The 18387-nt window shown below is 48.7% G+C and overlaps 2 protein-coding genes across 4 annotated transcripts in view; both read right to left on the reverse strand.

Moving 5' to 3' along the window:
* Nucleotides 1-853: 853 nt before the first annotated feature.
* Nucleotides 854-14414, reverse strand: Ankrd2 (ankyrin repeat domain 2). Of its 3 annotated transcripts, none has more exons than XM_042689550.1 (9): nt 14410-14414; nt 5469-5570; nt 5019-5177; nt 4817-4924; nt 4276-4374; nt 3854-3952; nt 2240-2338; nt 1936-2034; nt 854-1139 (listed from the first exon to the last, which is right to left on the reverse strand). In XM_042689550.1, exons 2-9 carry the CDS (start codon nt 5535-5537, stop codon nt 993-995), a joined length of 879 nt encoding a protein of 292 aa, XP_042545484.1. In that variant the 5' UTR covers nt 5538-5570; nt 14410-14414; the 3' UTR covers nt 854-992. The 3 variants fall into 3 exon arrangements, 2 of the variants coding, with proteins under 2 accessions (XP_042545484.1, XP_042545485.1); XM_042689551.1 differs by lacking the exon at nt 14410-14414 and adding an exon at nt 8836-9072; XR_006148852.1 differs by lacking the exon at nt 14410-14414 and adding an exon at nt 8836-9003 and having other exon boundaries at nt 1055-1139; nt 1936-2063.
* The window catches only part of Ubtd1 (ubiquitin domain containing 1), a 60097-nt gene continuing 52389 nt past the window's right edge, over nt 10680-18387 (reverse strand). The window contains exons 2-3 of the mRNA XM_042689552.1: nt 13159-13386; nt 10680-11788 (exon numbers count right to left, since the gene is read on the reverse strand). Coding sequence (XP_042545486.1) covers nt 11403-11788; nt 13159-13386 — 614 coding nt within the window. The 3' untranslated portion in view covers nt 10680-11402. The remainder of the gene's footprint in view (nt 11789-13158; nt 13387-18387) is intronic.

An 18387-nucleotide genomic window follows, 5' to 3' on the forward strand; every position in this document is an offset into this window, starting at 1 on the left:
CAGGGAAGAAGTAAAGAGAGATCCCCAGGAGAGAAAGGGGTTCCAGTTTCCCTCTGTTCCCAAGCCTTTCTAGGCCTCAGCCTTCTTCTACTTCTGTGTGTGTGTGTGCATGCATGCGCATGTTTGCATGCCAGTTTTGGGGCATAAATTCAAGGCCTAGGGAGTGTCCCTGAGCTGTTTTTGCTCAAGGCTACTGTTCTACCACTTGAGCCACAGCTCCACATCAGGCTTTTTGGTAGTTAATTGAAGTGTCGCATGGCCAGGTGCTGGTGGCTCAAGCCTGTAATCCTAGCTACTCGGGAGGCTGAGATCTGAGAATCATGGTTCAAAACCAGCCTGGGAAGGAACATCTGTGAGACTCTTATTTCCAATTAACCACCAGAAAACGAAGTGGCACTGTGGCTCAAGTGGCAGAGCACTTGCCTTGAGCTGAAGAGCTGAGGGACAGCGCCCAGGCCCAGAGTTCAAGCCCCATGACCCACACACACACAAAAAAAAGGTCTCATGGATTTTCCTAACCAGGCAGGTTTCAAACTCTTATCCTTACAGCTCAGCCTCCAGAGTACCAAGGGGTATAGACATGAGCCAGTGGCACCTGGCTCTAGCTTTTATTTTATTTTTGCCGGTCGTGGGACCTCAACTCTGAGCCTGGATGCTGTCCCTCAGCTCTTCGGCTCAAGGCTAATGCTCTACCACTTGAGCCACAGCACCACTTCCAGTTTTTTCTGTTATGTGGTGTTTACCAGGGCCTCCTCATGCATGCAAGGCAAGCACTCTACCACTGAGTCACCTTCCCAGCCCCTAGCTTTTATTCTTAAATATTTGGAACACAAATGAAAGACAGCATCATAAGTAGCAAAACCAACTTTTTATTGTGCTAATCTGTGAGTGTTTCTGGACCTCACAGAAGAGTGGTTAGGTCCCATTAGGTCTGAGGATCACTCTAGGACCATCTGGCTGCACCCAGAGGATGAAGGAGTTAGGGCAGGCATTTACTGAGCTGGTACAGGCTGGGGAGTCTCTCGTCCACTCGCAGGTCCCTCAAATCCATTCTGCTCTGACTCTGGCTCAGGATGCTCCAGAGCATGCCGGGTGTCAGACTGCCACAACTGCACCAGGTCTGTGGGGGTCTTTCCTGCCTGAGGGGAACCACAAGGAGATCTATTCCTGGGTTGAAGTCTACCCAAAGGTGCCTTCAACTATACCAATGATTCTCCACTGAGGCAACTGACCAGGGGGTGAAGCCATTTTGGTGGTCATATCAGGGGTGGGGTGTGAGGTGCTACTGTTATCAAGTGGGCAAAGGCCAGGGATGCTGCTTGGACATCCTACCAGGCACAGGACAGCCCCCACCCCAACCAAGAATTCTCCAGCCTCCAGTCATAGTGCTGAGTTTGATGAACATCCACACTCTGAGAGTTCTATTGCTTTTCCTGGCATCCCTTTAGGGATTCCTATGCCCCTGTCTTGTGTGACTGCTTTGGGCCCCAAAGAAAGACTAGGGCCAAGAGACCTGGTCCTCAAAAGGAAGATTTTAAGCTTCAAGGGACACTGATCCTTTCAAAACTCAAGGACTGCCAGGAACCAACACAGTGTTGTCATGGACATTGCAAGTGTTTTGATTCCTTCAAGCCCTGTCCCTCCATGACATTGGTCTCCTTGTGTCTACCCCCTTAGGATCCTTTTTGGCCTATCTTAAGGGCTTACAGGAAGCCCTCTTACTGGCCCTCCTGCTGTTTCTCCCTACGTGTAGTACTCTGGACATTGACATGGGTAGGGAGAAGTGGGGTTAGAATGGAAGACACGTGCCTGTACTGTGCTTAAGGTCGGAGCCAATGAAATGATGGCTGAGGCAGAGGCTGCCCCAGGGCCTCCAGACCTTCCACTGTGCAAGGTTTTACTCTAGTTACTGAATCAGGGAAGGAATGAACTCACCAGGTTCTTGGTCATCATGTCAGCCCCATGCAGAAGCAGCAGCTTGATGATTTTGTAGCGGTTGAGCCTTACAGCATCGTGCAGGGCACTGTCTCCTTCCTAGAGTCAATGTAGCACTCAGCATGGCCCTTAGGGACAGTGGGTGGGGAGCTGGTTGACAGGAAGTGGGCTAGGGACCTTATTCACAAGCTACAATTCTGTGATCCCACAAGGAAGTACCATTCACCCACTTGTGGCATCATTTGAGTTGCCCATACACCCAGGGTGGTGGTGGCAAGCAGCAGGGAGGTAGGTGGGCGCTCACTCTGTCTTTGGCATTGATGTCCAAGCCCAGGGATAGAAAGTGCTCCACAATCTCCACATGTCCAGTACGGACAGCCACATGCAGGGGAGTGCTCAGCAGCTGCATTGGAGGGAAGAGGAGCTGCAGTTAGAGGGGGTTGGACTAGGGTGCCCTAGTGTGAAGGCTGCCCCCATGCCAGCTTAATCCCCCTCCCGAGTCCTGGGCCCTAAAATGGGAGGGAATGGCAGCATTTCCCACCATCCTATCCAGTGCCCTAACTGTAAAGCTTCAAACTTGCCCTGAATGCTTCCTCTGGAAGCCAGTCATGGTTTCCCTCTCATCCAGCTATGAGCAACTGTTTCCTTCTGTATCATCATCATCATCATCATATGACAGAGAGAAAACCTAGAAACTTGCACATACTAAGCAAGCACTTTACCACTGAGTCCCAGTCCCAGTCAAACCTTCATTTTATTATTATTACCTTTAGTTATACAAAGGAGTTGCCATTCAACAAAGCACTTCTTTTTAAAATAATTATAATAGATGCTATTTATTGAGAGATGACCATGTGATGGGAATGGCAAAAGCTTTATGTTGAGTAAGTAACTAATTTGCATACACTTTCCCACTTAATCTACGCAAGAACTCTGTGAAACATTTTATACATGAGGAATGGAGGCTCAGAAGCTTAGGTACTTATTCATAATGTATGAATGGATGGATCGATGGGTGGATGATAGATTAATAAATGGACAAATAAATGAAAAAAATGAGTGGATGGAGAAGTAGATAAACAGAAATATAGAAGGCTGATGGAGGACTGAATGGGTAAATAAATCCTGTACTTCTGGGGCTGGGAAGGTGGCTCAGTGGTAGAGCGCTTGCCTTGCATGCCTGAGGCCCTGGGTTCGATTCCTCAGCACCACATGAGCAAAAAGAAAAAAGCCAGAAGTGGCGCTGTGGCTCAAGTGGTAGAGCGCTAGCCTTGAGCTGAAGAGTTGAGGGACAGGGCCCAGGCCCAGAGTTCAGGCCCCACGACCGGACCCAAAAAAAAAAAAAAATCCTGTACTTCTGATGGGGCCTCAAGTCTCCAACATACTGCTTTTTTTTTGTTTTGTTTTGTTTTTGGTCTGGTCGTGGGGCCTGAACTCTGGGCCTGGGCCCTGTCCCTCAGCTCTTCAGCTCAAGGCTAGCGCTCTACCACTTGAGCCACAGCGCCACTTCTGGCTTTAAACTGTCTTTTTTAATAATAATTTTATTGGGACTAAAGGATTACATAAATCTCACCAATTTCACAGTATTGCAGGATAGTGATGTTTAAAGTTACAAACACAATTTAACCTTCACAAGGCAAACTGTCATTATCTTGGTCTATATTTGTGAATTCTACAAGCTTTGACAGTACAACTATTTCTTCCGTGTTGCCAACATCATGTCTTCTATTCTTTTCCATCCTCTGTTCTTCCTGCTCTGACCTCCAGAGCAGGTCCCTTAAGGGCCTGCAGCTACTTTGCAGCTGAAACTCTAGACTAACTCACCACTACTTTCCTACCACCAGCGCTTACCTGAAATTTCTTCCCCCTCCCCACAACCCCCTCCATGTCTCTTGTACCTGGGCATTGCTTGTCCCACCTTATCTCTCACATTGGTGTCTGCCCCTCGGCTTTGCAGGAGTTTCACGACTTCCAAATGGCCTCCACGGCAGGCCCAGTGCATGGCGGTACAATCCAACTAGAAGGGAAGAATGGCAGAGCTGCAGGAAATGGAGAAAGGACTCCCAGCCCAAAGGGTAGGGGAACACCTAGCAGAAAGGTACAAGGGATGGGCATAGACACTCCAGGAAGACTAATCATGGCCTATCCCATCCAAGCCAGAGTTACAGAGGATGCTCAGGAGGGAGATTGGGCTTACACAATGTCACAGAACCCAAAGAGATCGAGGCCTGGTCTGAGTAGTCTATTACGTTGCAGTTGTCCAGGGTTGGCAGGGAGAGGGGTTCTATTGGTGTTGGACCCACCTCCACCCTCCCACCCAATACCTGCCCTCTCTCTCACCCGGTCTTGAAAATCCACAGTGGCCCCACTCTCCAGAAGCTTCTCCAAGATCTCCATATGGCCCTCCAGGGAGGCTCGGTGCAGGGCTGTCCTACGGAACTGTCCCCAGAGAAGATGTTAGGGCCTGGCCTCTAGATCCAGGCCTGAGGCTATCTCCCTACAAAGACGAGACCTAGGCCTTGCTGTAACTTAGTTCCGAGCCCTGAGCTGAGTCTCAGTCCTGCCAGCTCTTTCATGCTTTAGCCAGGCCAGTCCTGGAACCCCTGCCTAAGGGACTTCAACCTCCCTCCTGCCAGCCCTGCCTCTGCACAGTCTGTCATGCACTCACCTCTAGGAGGGCTTGATGATAATCTGGCACACCTTCAAGATGGTACTTATATGTCAGTACTGACACCTCCATGCCAGAACTACCCTAATCTGGACTCCATTAGTGCACCCAACAAATGCGCATAGTTATGTTACAGTCTTCCTAATGGGCTGAGGCAAGATCTAAGGCAATTCTGAAAGGGAGGCCGGTACCAGCAAGGGGGATAGCCATCACCTCATCGCAGGTGTCAGCTGAACCCCCATCAGCCAGGAACTTCTCAATGACCTTCATTTTCCCCTCTACTGCAGCTTTCAGAAATGTCTCCTCATCCACAGGGCCGGTCTGTAGCAGAAGCATCAGTCATTGTGGTGGATGCTGGTGACCCAGGGCCTCTCTCTCCCCCAGCCCACAAAGGAGTCCTCCTCAGAACACTTACTATCTCCTCAGGTTCTGGAGGAGGTTCCTGGGAGGCGGCCAGAGCTTCCCGTTTCTTCTGCTTGCGTTTTTTCCTTAGTTCAATGAGGTTCTGGATCCCACCCACATCAATGATCTCACGCCGAAGGTCCAGGGATGTCTTGCGCACACGCTCTTGGCCCTGGGTGAGGATGGCCTATCAACCCTCCCCCAAGGCATGGACTTTGCCAGCCTTGGAAGATCCCTGAACTCAGCAGAAGGCAGGGATGGGGTGGTAGGGAGTCCTCAAAACATAGGGACCCAAGGTCCAGCTTTTCTTCTAGGACAGGATTCAAGAATCTGGCACAGATTCAAGAGTTGTGACTCTGCAGAAATACAGTTTCTCTGTGGGTGCTGAGTGGCGCCCCTGGGGAAAGAAGGAAGGGCTAGGCCATGACTGTCTCTGAGCACAGACACCAGGTCCTCCACTTACCTTCACCTTCTGTAAAGCAGGACTCTGGGCCCCCAGGTGTTTCTCATCCTCTAGCACCAGCAAGTCCATGGGCAGCTTCCCGTGGGTGGAACCGTGGAGTTTCTAGAGAGCGGAAAAGAGCACCTACTCCAGAACCTAGGGGCTCTCCTGCATTCACCCGAAGGAGACCACACAAGATCTCCTGTGTGGCCTCCGAGCCCAGATGAAAGCAGGACTCCTAAGGAGCCATCGAAAAGGTGACAACTTCCCCATCCCAGCCTTAATTCCAATCCTGCCTGAAATACTGCTTACAGAGACTGGCATGGCCCCCAACCAAGCAAGCCTGAAGCACTGGAGTGAGTTCATCCACAGAGGATCAGCTCTAGGATGCCCTACAGATACCAAAATCTGTGCATGCTCAAGATCCTTGTATCAAACAGAAAATTATTTGTATATAATCTATACACATCCTGTGTGTGTGTGTGTGTGTGTGTGTGTGTGTGTGTGTGTGTGTGTGTGTCCATCTGTATTGGGGCCTAAGCTCAGGGCCTGGGTGTGGTCCCTTAGCTTTTTCACTCAATGTTGGCACTCTACCACTTCAGCCACAGCTATACTTTCAACTTTTTGGTGGTTAGCTGGAAATAAGTTTCATGGACTTTCCTGTCCTGCTGGTTTCAAATGGAATGCTCAGATCTGTCTCCCAAGTGGCTAGGATTACAGATGTGAGCCACCCAGTATCTGGTTCACCCATGGATTTTTTTTTTTTTTTTGTCAGTTGTGAGGCTTGAACTCTGGGCCTGGGCACTGTGCCTCAGCTCTTCAGTTCAAGGCTAGTGTTCTACCACTTAAGCCACAGCACCATTTCCAGTTTTCTGGTGGTTTATTGGAGATAAGAATCTCACAGACTTTCCTGCCTGGGATGGATTTGAGCCACGATCCTCAGATCTCAGCCTCCTGAGTAGTTAGGATTATAGGCATGAGCCACGGGAGCGCAGCTACCCAGGGACTTTTTGTTGTTGTTGGTCGTGGGGCTTAAACTCTGGGCCTGGGCACTGTCCCTTAGCTCTTCAGCTCAAGGCGAGGGCTCTTATCACTTGAGCTACAGTGCCACTTCCAGTTTTTCTGGTGGTTTACTGGAGATAAGAGTCTCACAGACTTTCCTGCCTAGGCTGGCTTTGAACTGTGATCCTCAGATCTCAGTCCTGAGTAGCTAGTAGTACAGGCAAGAGCCACTGGCACCCGGCTCACCCATGGACTTTTAAGGCCATCTATCCATGTAGACTCTATTGCTCCTCACTTCAGATTTGTGGGCTGACATACAGTAAGTACTCAATGAGTGTTAAATTAGATGTTAGTGCATGAAACAAAACAAAACTTCCACTTGGCTTAATAGTGTTGTGCAGGTTACAAGACAGGAGAGAATGCCCAGCAGTGCTTGGCACCAAGCCAGGCACTGGGTGGGAAGTTTGGCTTGGCAACACCCTGAGTCCTCACGGTGCTGGAGCTATATTTGTTAGGTGAATGAATGGAAGAGGACTGCTGTGTCCCTTTGCTAAGGGCTCCTGTCTCCCTAATGACAGCACTCTCAGAATGACACAGCATGACTCCCCTGCCTGGAACCAGCCAGTCACATGAGGCTAGGCCCTTAAGGGAAGTGAGAAGTGGAATTCCTGGAGATCCAGTCATGGCCTGGCCAGGACTGAGCAGCCTTTGTCCAGGCTAGCTCTTTCTTGAATCTGCGTTCATCTCTTCTTCTGTGGCATTCTAATGCTTCCCTCATCTGTACCCCCTCAGTCAACCACACTTCCTCTGTCTGAATGGTTTCTTTAAGCTGAGTTCCCCTAAGGCAAGTTCCTCTAGCTTTTGCTCCTCCAATAAGTTCTTCTCGAGTCATCAGAACTATCTTTCTAAAATGGGCCAGGCTGGGCACTGGTGGCTCACACCTGTAATCCTAGCTACTCAGGAGGCTGAGATCTGAGGATCGCAGTTCAAAGCCAGCCCGGGCAGGAGAGACAGTGAGACTCCTATCTCCAATAAATCACCACAAAACCGGAAGTGGCGCTGTAGCTCAAGCGGTAGAGCGCTCACTGAAGAGCTGAGGGACAGCGCCCAGGCCCAGAATTCAAGCCCCACGACCGACAAAAAAAATAAAAAAATAAAAAATAAAATAAAATGGGCCAGATGGCACCACTCTCCTTCACTCTACACTTAGTGGCTCCCTGCTGCCTTTTACTTAGCTTTGTCTGGTTTGTTTTCTTTGCACCTAGTATCACACTTTCTCATTACAGCCACATTTTGAAGACCTTAACTCCTGTCATTTCTACCCCAGTTCTGGTCTGTACTTTTTTTATTTTTGGTCAGGCATGGGGCTTGAACTCTGGGTCTGGGGGCTGTCCCTCAGCTCTTCAGCTCAAGGGTAGCACTCTACTACTTAAGCCACAGTGCCACTGCCAGCTTTTTGTTTATGTGGTACAGGGTCTCATGCATGCAAGGCAAGCACTCTACCACTGAGCCATCTTCCCAGCCCCACCACCTTTTTCTTAAATTCTTATTTTGGGACAGGGTCTCACTTTGTAGCCCAGGCTACTCTGGAACTATGTAGCCCAGCTAGCTTTGAGCTTACAATCTTCCTGCCTCTTACCATCACTTCCTGAGTGCTGAGATTATAGGCATTAGCTACCATCCTGTCCATAGAGAGGACCTTGAAGGCCCAGATGGAATTATTCAGCCACATTTTGTGCTCCTTCACGAAGTTCACATCTGTTTAGCCATTTCTGCCTTCTGTCTTGTTTCTTGACACTGCAGCTAAGGCTAAAGTGAAGAGTAGGTTGGCAACAAGAAAGCAGAGTCTGAGCCTTATCAGTCTTCCATACCTCTTAACATAGGGTTCTTGGCAGCACAGACATTAGATCAAGTGTTTGAATAAAATTTACAAGCTAACAGTCTTGTCCCACAACTGTGTCCCAAAGGCTTCCCTCAGCCCACATGGAAACGTCTGTGCTTCCCTTCTCAGCATCAATTCTTCATCTTCATTCTCCTGACAGGACCAAACCCTGGGGTTCTTCATGCCCCAGCCTTCCTCAGCAGCTGGGGGAACTCGCTACAGCATACTCCTGACAGTTTCAGGCAGTGCCCAGCTCTGGCCTGTACAGCTAGCCAGTGTCCTGAAACCCAAGTGGGTGGGCAGGCTCTTAGGAAACTCAGCTTGGCTCTCCACTTTTACTGCTTCTACTTGGGGTACTGAAGCATCAGCGCCCCCCCCCAGGAGTACCCTGGAACGATCTGAACCTTTGGGGACATCTGTCCAGCCCCCCTCAAGTGCTCCCCTCCTATGACAGCAGAGATGGATCAACCAACCTCTATCCCAGCCCCTATACCCTGCTCTCACCTGACTTTCCTCCTCCTGTGCCAGCCGCTGCTCAATGAGTGCTGTGGCCCTCTGCACTGCCTCAGAGCCCTCCATGGTGCTGTCCATGACTGCTTCTGCAGGCCACAGGGCAGCGAGGGGCTTTATAGACAGAACATCCACCCCACCCACCAAGCGCCTTCGCCATGAGCTCACTGGCCCAATTCTCCACCTGCCTCCCCCACCTGTCACCTTCACCTCGGGCAGCCCAGGGAGTATGGGGAGTCTGGGCCAGGGAAGTTTACCCCTCCCCCAGCCCCAGGCCTATTAGAGCCAGAGGGCATAGTGCCCCAAGAGCAGAACTGTGAAAAGGAGCCTGTCCTGTTTCTGTCCTGGTTGCTTGGGGCTGACTGGGACTTAGCCAGGGCAGCTAGACAGGACAAAATGCTTGCTGAAACTACTGGCCTTGGTGGCATCGCCACCTGCTGGATGTCTAGAAATCCTGCCTATGCAGCACCAGCCAGGAGGCATGAAAACCAGAAGCAGGAGCCAAGAAAGGCCTGTGCCCCCAGAATGCCATGAGCAGGCATGCTTGCTATGGGGCTCTTATGCAGGCCAGTGGTGGGAGTAGGGGCAGCTGCCATCTTCTTTTTTTTTTTTGGGTCCAGTCGTGGGCCCTGAACTCTGGGCCTAGGCACTATCCTTCAGCTCTTCAGCTCAAGGCTAGCGCTCTACCACTTGAGTTACAGCGCCACTTCCGGGTTTTTTCTTTTTGCTTATGTGGTGCTGAGGAATTGAACCCAGGGCCTCAGGCATGTAAGGCAAGCGCTCGACCACTGAGCCAACTTCCCAGCCCCAGCAGCTGCCACCTTCTGACCGCAGTTTCTGCTAGCCTCAGCTTCTCCACAGCCACACAGCACCCTCTAATGAAGGATCACTGAATCAAGTGGGATGTCCATTAACTAAGGATGGACTTCAGCCCTCTCTTCTCCCACTAGACAGAGGACTCCCAGGGGTACTTCAAGGGAAGGATCTCAGGAAGCCAGAGCCAGAGTCAAGGCCAGCTGACAAAGAACACAAGGCAGGTGGCTCAGTGGTAGAGTGCTTGCCTTGCATGCATGAGGCCCTGGGTTCCACTCCTCAGCACCACATAAGCAGAAAAAGCCGGCAGTGGTGCTGTGGCTCAAGTGGTAGAGCGCTAGCCTTGAGCTGAAGAGCTGAGGGACAGCGCCCAGGCCCAGAGTTCAGGCCTCACAACCCTCCCCCCACCTCCACCCTCCAAAAAGAAAAAGAAGGCAGAGCTGGGCTACCTTGACCAGGCAGGCTGTGATCACTGAAAATGAAAAGTACTCCCAACTCTACTTATTCAGTTCCACACCTGGCATTCACAAGCTCAAGCTCTGGGTCACCGTGACCCAGGCTTCATCTGCCAGTGGACAACAGATGCCCCGGTTCTGGGCTGCTTAGCCCTCACACAGGCAGGCCCTCAACTAAACCACTGTGTCTAGGATTCTCCTTATGGTCCCTTTCCAGAGTACAAGGAACTCCTTAGTCCCCTTTTCTCTGGTTCACAAAGCTGCAACACACACATACACACACACACACACACTCAATTTGTCAGATTGTGCTTTGACACTACCTGAGCACAAGCCAGCCCTCCCCTGAGGCAAAGCAGCCCAGCAGTAAGTAAAGCCAACTTCTAACCCTCCCAGCAACAATAGAGCCCAGGACAGGGGGCGGCATCTCCACTTTAAAGATGAGGTGGGTTCTGAGGTTAAGTGGAGTTTCCTGAGGACCTACAAGACAGAGGAGCAGGGATTAAGGCCAAGAAGATGAGTAAGTCTGTATGCTCTGTTGTGCCTACCTTCAAACATCAGAACTCACAATTCAAATGCTAGGCAAGAGACAAGGAGCAAAAGGCTTTATTGATAAATATTCAGATATGTCTGTACACAGGGACCTGCTGTGGGGGCCACGACCAGGCTGCACACCCTCACCACTTGGGTTTCAGCCAGGAGATGGCCCCATGCAGACCCCTGCCATAAAGCCCAGCCATTTGGCCACTTGCCTCATCTCTGCCGATTGTGCTGGGGGGCAGGGAGAGGCAGAGGCCCGCCTCAGGCTCCCCATGCCCTGGGCTTGCCGGTGTTTCCTTCCCCTGTGGGGAATGGCACTGTGCCCAGGGCAGAGTCAGGGTGGGGGCAGATGAGGGAGACAGCAGCTGCTTCCGACCCTGAGCAGAAAACTGGAGTGAGCAAAGTGGCAGCACCAGATGACAGATCTGGGCTCCAGGGCCTCCAGGCAGGCCCCCATGGCTCAAACCTGCTGTGGGAGAGAGGCGGGATGGAGGGCCCTAGGCCACCTTTTCTCTGACAAGGTTGGCAATGGCTGTGTGTGGCAGCACTGGGTGCTAGACACTGGTGAACCACAGTGCGCTGAGAGGCAGGGTCCCTTCACAGCTCACACAGAGCCATATGGTGGCAGAGGTGGCCCTGAAGATAACAGCAACTGGAAGGCAGCAGCAGGGTGGGGACCTTGTGCTCCAGGCCAGGACCCTCCAGGCCTGCTGAGGCCCTCCGTGGCCTCTCTTGCCAGCAGTCCATGGCCTGTCAGTCCTGGGGTGGTGGGGGCTGGTTGATGATGACCTGGATGACGAAATCCTTCTGGATCTTGGTTTCCTGAAGCCGTGTACGGTCTGTGAGCAGCTTCCCGGAGAAGAACCATCGTTGCCAGGATGGCTCTATGCCTTCTTGGCTGTGTAGCTGCCTCTTGAGCTGCCCCACTGTGTCGGGCAGGCTGGCATTTAGCCTCACGTCCTTACCCGTGGAGAGGCGCACCTTCAGTGGGAACTCACGGCGCACAGTGGGTGTGGGTTCGGGGGGCTCCAGGCTCTCCTCCTCCATGTGTTCCAGCAGCAGGTTCACAGGTGGTGACAGGCAGTATATGGGCAGCTGGTAGCGATTGCCCAGCTCATCATAGCATTCACAGAGGGTGCCTATGGGAACGTGAAGGCAGTAAGTGTTGACTTGGGGACCTGCTATCTCATACTGAATGCTCTTTGCTCAAAATTTGTGTATCGAAACCCTAATCCCCAATGTGACTATATGTAGACGTAGAGCCTACGTGGAAGTAATAAGGTTAACAAAGGGCATAAGGGTGGGACCCTGATCCATAGGATTATTATCCTTATAAGAAGAAGAGCTACCATGCTGGTCCCTGGTAGCTTACACCTATAATCCTAGCTATTCAAGAGACTGAGATCTGAGGAGCAGGAAAGTCCATGAGACTTTTAACTCCAATGAACAATTTTTTTTTAAAAAGCTGGAAGTAGAGTTATGGCTCAAGTGGTAGAGCATTCGCTTTCAACAAAAAAGCTAAGGGACAGTGCCCAGACTTTGAGTTCAAGCCTCAGTGCTGGCACCAAAAAAAAAAAAAAAGAGAGACACACCAGAGAACTCTCTGTCCTTTCTCCCTCTCTCTTCCTGACATTTGAGAACATAACAAGGTGGCCATCTGCAAGACAGCAAGAGAATCTCATCAGGTACTAAATCAGTTTATCACCTTGATCTTGATATCCCACCTCCAGATCTATAACAAACCAATTTCTGTTGTCTAATGCTCCACAGTCACCTCACAGTCAGGTCTGTCTAAGATAGCTCTGATAGGAACACAGGACCAGTTGGGAAGAGTAGGACTGACATCCAAAAACTCTGTGAGTACATGTGCTGAGTGCTGGGATGGACTAGTTTCCTTACTAGTATAAGTTAGAACAGGTGGGAATACATCTACTGAGCCTGAAGCACCTCCTAAGTGCTCGAACTGGACTAGATAATGTTAGGTGCATCCTGCTGAATCCTAACACACATCTCTCTTAAACATGGCAAAGGTTCTGAGATGACACGTGCTTTCCTTGCTCAAGGTCAAAGCTGGGAAAGTTAGGAAGGGAAAAGAATCAAGTTAAGACCAGGTCTGCTTTTTGTCCCCCATAGGATACAATAATGTAAATGATAATTCAGGAGAAGCTTCGAGTTTTGTGTCCAGCATATAACCGAGTAGAAGACTGGGGCCTTCCTTAGCTGTTAGACCTTAAGCACCTCGAGCAAGTGTGTACCTTTCAGCTTTGCTGGTGTATTTCTGTCCTCTCATTAGGCAAGTAGGGCCTGTGTCATCTGTTTCTTTGTGCCTCCCTAGACCACGTTCAGAGTGGGCTGCTCAAATGAACAAGTAACCAGCTTCACACACACACTCTTGCCTTTATAAGCATGGAGAGAGAGAAACTCCTGGACACCGGCTAATGACTTCCCCTGTCCCTCCCCACCCCCTGCCCAGCCATGCCCAGCTCTAGCTACAATAAAGCCTACTCACCATGAGGCAGGGTGATGCTGGCTCCATCCAGGATAGCCTGAGCCAGCTCATGGTCATTGGCCTCGGCAGCATAGGCAGCAGCCTTGAGGGCATCCCAGATCTCCTTGCGACCCTCAAAGGCTGGTGCTGTGTCCCAGAACTCATCCCGTTTGCTCCGCAGCTGCCCATCAGTCATGGGGTAGTCACTCTTCCACTTGAGCCGTTCCTTCTTCAAGGGTTCATTTCGTCCTGGGCAAGACAAAGGGAAAGGCTGAGTATCTCTAGAGCCATTTGGGCTGCAATCTGCCATCTTCCCAGCCCCAGGCCTGGTCTGCCTGGCATCTTACTGCCCGGAGTATGTTTATGTCTGGAATCTTTACTTAGTGACAGGGAAGACTTTGAAAACCCAACTTAGAGATATGAAAATAACTGTCAGCAAAAGATGTACAGATGATCTCTGAATTTGAAACTATCATAAGCTGAAAATATCCTAAGTTGAAAACATTCAGGCTGGGTGTTGGCTTATGTCTGTAATCCTAGTTACTTCAGAAGCTGAGAATTGGAGGATTATAGTTTAAAGCCAGCCAGGGCAGAAAAGTTCACAAGACTATTTTTCAACCAATAGCTGGCTGCAGTGGCATCCTACTTTTGTGGAAGGATGAGATCAAGAGGTCTGTGGTTCCAGGCCAGCCCTAGGCATAAAAGTCCACAAGAATCCACCTCAACATTAGAAACTGAGCATGCTGGTACATGCCTATCATTCCAGCTACAACTATAAGTGGATCACTCAGGCCATTCCTGGGTAGGAAATGAGTCCTTACCTCAAAAATAACCAGTGCAAAAAAAAAAAAAAGGCCAGAGGCATATCTCAGTAGTAGAGTGTCTACATAGTAATCACAAGGAGTCCAAAGCCTACTCTTGAGTCCTGAGTCAAAAACAAAAAACATAATAGCATGAGCAATGCACCTAACCTACAGACCAGTGCAGCCTAGAAAGAGCACTCTGTAACTGTAGATTGTCATTTGTTTCCCTTCCTTTTCAAGTGGCTGACTGTGAACTACTGCTGCCTGGCATTGAATGTCATACTGCAGATTGCTAGCTATGGAAACCATCAAAATTTGAAGTGTGATTTCTAAATGTGCATTGCTTTTTAATCTTCAGAGGGGGTAAAAAATCTTAACTCAAGGATTGTCCACAATCTTTATTATTATTGAAACTTTTTGTTTGTTATTTTTGAGACAGGGTCTCCTATGGACCAGGCTGGCCTTGAACATGATTCTCTTGTGTCTCACCCTTCCAAGTACCAGCATTACAGGTATGAGCCACTATGATACACAGCCAGCTGTGTGTGTGTGTGTGTGTGTGTGTGTGTGTGTGTGTGTGTGTGTGTGTGTGTGTGTGTGTGTGTGTGTGTGTGTGTGTGTGTGTGTGTGGTGATGGTGCTGAATTGAACCTAGAGCCTTGTATATGCTAGGCAAGTGCACTGAACTACAGCACCTAATCCAATTTTAAAAAAAAATCAGCCATGTACTTATGGATCATGTTTATCATCCTAAGCTACTCAGGAGGCTGAGATCTGAAGACCACAGTTCAAAGCCAGCTTGGGCAGACAAATCAGTGAAATTCATATCTCCATTTAACCAGAAAACAGCTAGATCTATAGGCATGATTCAAGTGGTAGAGTGCTATAAGAAATTAAGTGAGAGGCTGGAAAGGTGGCTCAGTGGTAGAGTGCTTGCCTTGCATGCATGAGGCCCAGGGTTTGATTCCTTAGCACCACATAAACAAAAAAACCCGAAATGGCGCTGTGGCAGTAGAGCAATAGCCTTGAACTGAAGAGCTGAGGGACAGCGCCCAGGCCCAGAGTTCAAGTCCATGACCGGCAAAAAAAAAAAAAAAAAATTAAGGAGAGCAAGAGGCCCTGAATTCAAACCCCAGTTCCAGTACACACACAACACAAAACTTAAAAAAACATAACCCAACCATTTCTGTAGCAAGCAAAAGCATTTCTGTTAAGTGTCATCTTTCTTGTCACCTAGCTCCAAGGAGCTTCCAAGGGGGCTCCGCCGTGGTCATGGCTGAGGGCAGAAGTATCTAGCCTCTCAAGGCATCTGCAGCCTCAGTATCCCAAAGAAGAAGGCAGAGAAGCAAAGCACAGGTTTCCACTAGAACTCAAGGCAGAATTCACAAAGGCTGGGTGGGGCTGCTACCAGGCTGTTCCTGCCAGATGGGGCAGGAAAGGGGCCGAGAATGTATGAGAATGGCATTTGACCACCAAGAGCAGGAAACAACCTCACAAGAGTACTTCACTAATGTAGCTATTTCATTCCAGTCTTGCAATGGCCGGAGGGGTAGGTACTATGATCGCTATTTCACAGATGAAAAGGCAGATGCAAACAGCTTAAATGACTTGCCTGAGGTTACACAGAGTGAGGACTAACACACACACACACACACACACACACACACACACACACACACACACACACACACACACACACACACACACACACAATCTTATGTGTCCTCTGAATTCTCAGCTACCGTTATGGGCAGAAAACTCTGTAGCCAATCAATTTAAAGTGTTCCCAGTTAGGCAAAAGGAAATGCAAGGTGAAGTTCAACAGGGCAAGATAGCACATGCCTGGAATTCTAACATTCAGTAGGCTGACGCAGGAAGATCTGAGTTTGAGACCAGTATAGCCAGTAAAGTTCTCTAAGCCTGGTTTTCAAAATAATTTGGAAAAAAACCAAGGCTGGAGACATGGTTCACGTGGTAACAAGTGTTAAGCGCTGGTGTCTCAAGCTTATAATCTTAGCTACTCAGGAGGCTGAAATCTGAGGATTGCAGTTCAAAACCAGCCTAGGAAGTCCCTGAGAATCTTATCTCACTCAGAAAAAGCCAGGAATTAGTGTAAGTCAACATCCAATGGAATATTGTTCTTCCATAAGAAGGAATGGAATCATGCCATCTGCAGGAAAATGGATGGGCAGGAGATCAACATGTTGAGCAAAATAAGCCACACTTAGGAGGACAAACATCTCGTTTTGTCTCATGAGTTTAGATCTTAAAAAAAGTAAAATGCAGTCAGTGCACTCACCATGCACTTAACTTGTGGGGCAGGAATGGGAAAGGGAAATGGGGGAGAACAAAGGAAGGGCTGGCATTGTCTAGAAGCATTGTACTCATAACCTGACTTATGGCATTGTAACCCTTTTATACAGCCACTTAATAACAATTAAAAAAAGAAAACTGGCAGGGGTGGGGGGTAGGGGGGTGATGAGGATGAATGTCATTGTAGAACATCATATGCATATGAAAATGGCATAACGAGGATTGGAGCGTGACTCACTTAGCACAGGAGAGTGCTTACCTAGCATGCTAAAGGACCGTGTTCAATCCCAAGTATTGGAAAAAAATCATAACTAGGCATTTTCTTCTAAGAAACTTTGCAAGTTAATTATAAATTTTGTGTAGAAGAGCAAAAATAAAGTGGGAGAACCCACACTGGTTCATCAATGCTGGTCACAAAGCTATGGTCAGCAGAGTGCTAGAACAGGTCAGAACAATGGGTCAACAGAACGCTACTAATGGGATGGTAGGGCTAGAAGATGAGATATTTGGCAAGTAGTGTTGGTGCTACATATTTTCAAATAGAAAAACAGGAAATGAATCCCTACTTCACCTCTGCTACAAAAATCAAACCAGGTCAAATATATTAAGTGTAAAAAGAAAGGAGGCAATGAAGAAACAGGATCACAATTCTAAGAATATTTTGGAGAGTGAACTTCTCCCTTCCACCCAACCAGCAACTCAACTAGCTTTTCCAACTGGCATGAGCATAACATGCATGGGCAGCAGGCAGAGTTTAGGTGAGAAAAACAGCAGGGGCCCAGCCAGTTCCCTCTTGCACCTCTAATCCAGCAGAGGGCATCAGCAGCACTTGTGGGACTATGTTGGTTCCCTCCATCAGTGGGTCTTAAAAGCAGCCTAAACTCCTGGCCCAAATGGAGGAATGTCTAGGAGGCATGCCCAAATATCTGAGCCCTACATACTGATATTCTTGGGAAAAAACATAGACAAAAACAAAAGGAAGCTTTTCATTTAAGCACAGGCAAATCAGAAATGTAATTTCGGTGACTTAAATATATTTTATAGTTAGTTGGGAAAAAATAGGCAATGGAAAGGATGTAAGCATTCATATACTGCACATACTGGTGCAAGCCTTATGAAGGAAATCTAGTATGGTATCCCACCCCCAACTGGTTTTGTGTGTGTGTGTGTGTGTGTGTGTGTGTGTGTGTGTGTGAGAGAGAGAGAGAGAGAGAGAGAGAGAGAGAGAGAGAAACAGAGAGACAGAGAGAAAGAGAGAAAGAGAGAGAGAGAAAGAAAGAAAGAGAGAGAGAGAGACAGAGAGACACAGACAGACAGAGACAGAGAGAGAGAGAGAGGTGCATAAAAATATGAAAAGAAGCCAGGCACCGGTGGCTCACACCTGTAATCCTAGCTACTCAAGAGGCTGAGATCTTAGGATCATGGTTCAAAGCCAGACTGGTCAGGAAACTTCATGAGACTCTTATCTTTAATTAACCACCAGAAAACCAGAAGTGGCGCTGGTGGCTCAAGTGGTAGAGCCCTTGCCTTGAGCTGAAGAGCTGAGGAACAGTGCCTAGGCCCAGAGTTCAAGCTCTATGACCAACCAAAAAAAAAAAAAAAGTGAAAAGAGAAGCATTCTGATTAAAATATAATATATGCACATGCAAAACATAGTGGTGAAACCCTCTGGTACAATTCATATACATTAAAAAATAAATGGCAGGAGAGTAAAACAGGCTCTGTGGAGGGAACAGGTATCAGTGAAAGGGGGGAGGTGAATGGAGAGGGTGAAAGATGGTGAATATGGTAGAAATACTTTGTATGTATAAAAGAAAATAGAGCAATAAAACCTGATAGAATTGTTTTAAGAAGGGGTAAAGGGGCAAGGGAAAAGGATGAAGGGGGTAAGGTTGATCCAATACAGTATATACATGTACGAAAATTGTAACAATGATATCCTCCTTGTACAACTAATGTATGCTAATTTTTAAAGTTAAAAATAGAATCTGCATCTACACAAAGCATTGACGACAGCCACCTGTCAGTGAGGACTGACTGGGAGGGAATATCCTTTGTGAGGAAAGACTCTACAATAGCGGGCGCTCTGTGCTCTAACTTTTGTGTCTAAGAAAGTTTGCAAAATTGTACATACA

This window comes from Dipodomys spectabilis, unplaced genomic scaffold, assembly GCF_019054845.1.
Source record: "Dipodomys spectabilis isolate Male_0828 unplaced genomic scaffold, ASM1905484v1 ptg000125l, whole genome shotgun sequence".
Classification (NCBI taxonomy): domain Eukaryota; kingdom Metazoa; phylum Chordata; class Mammalia; order Rodentia; family Heteromyidae; genus Dipodomys; species Dipodomys spectabilis.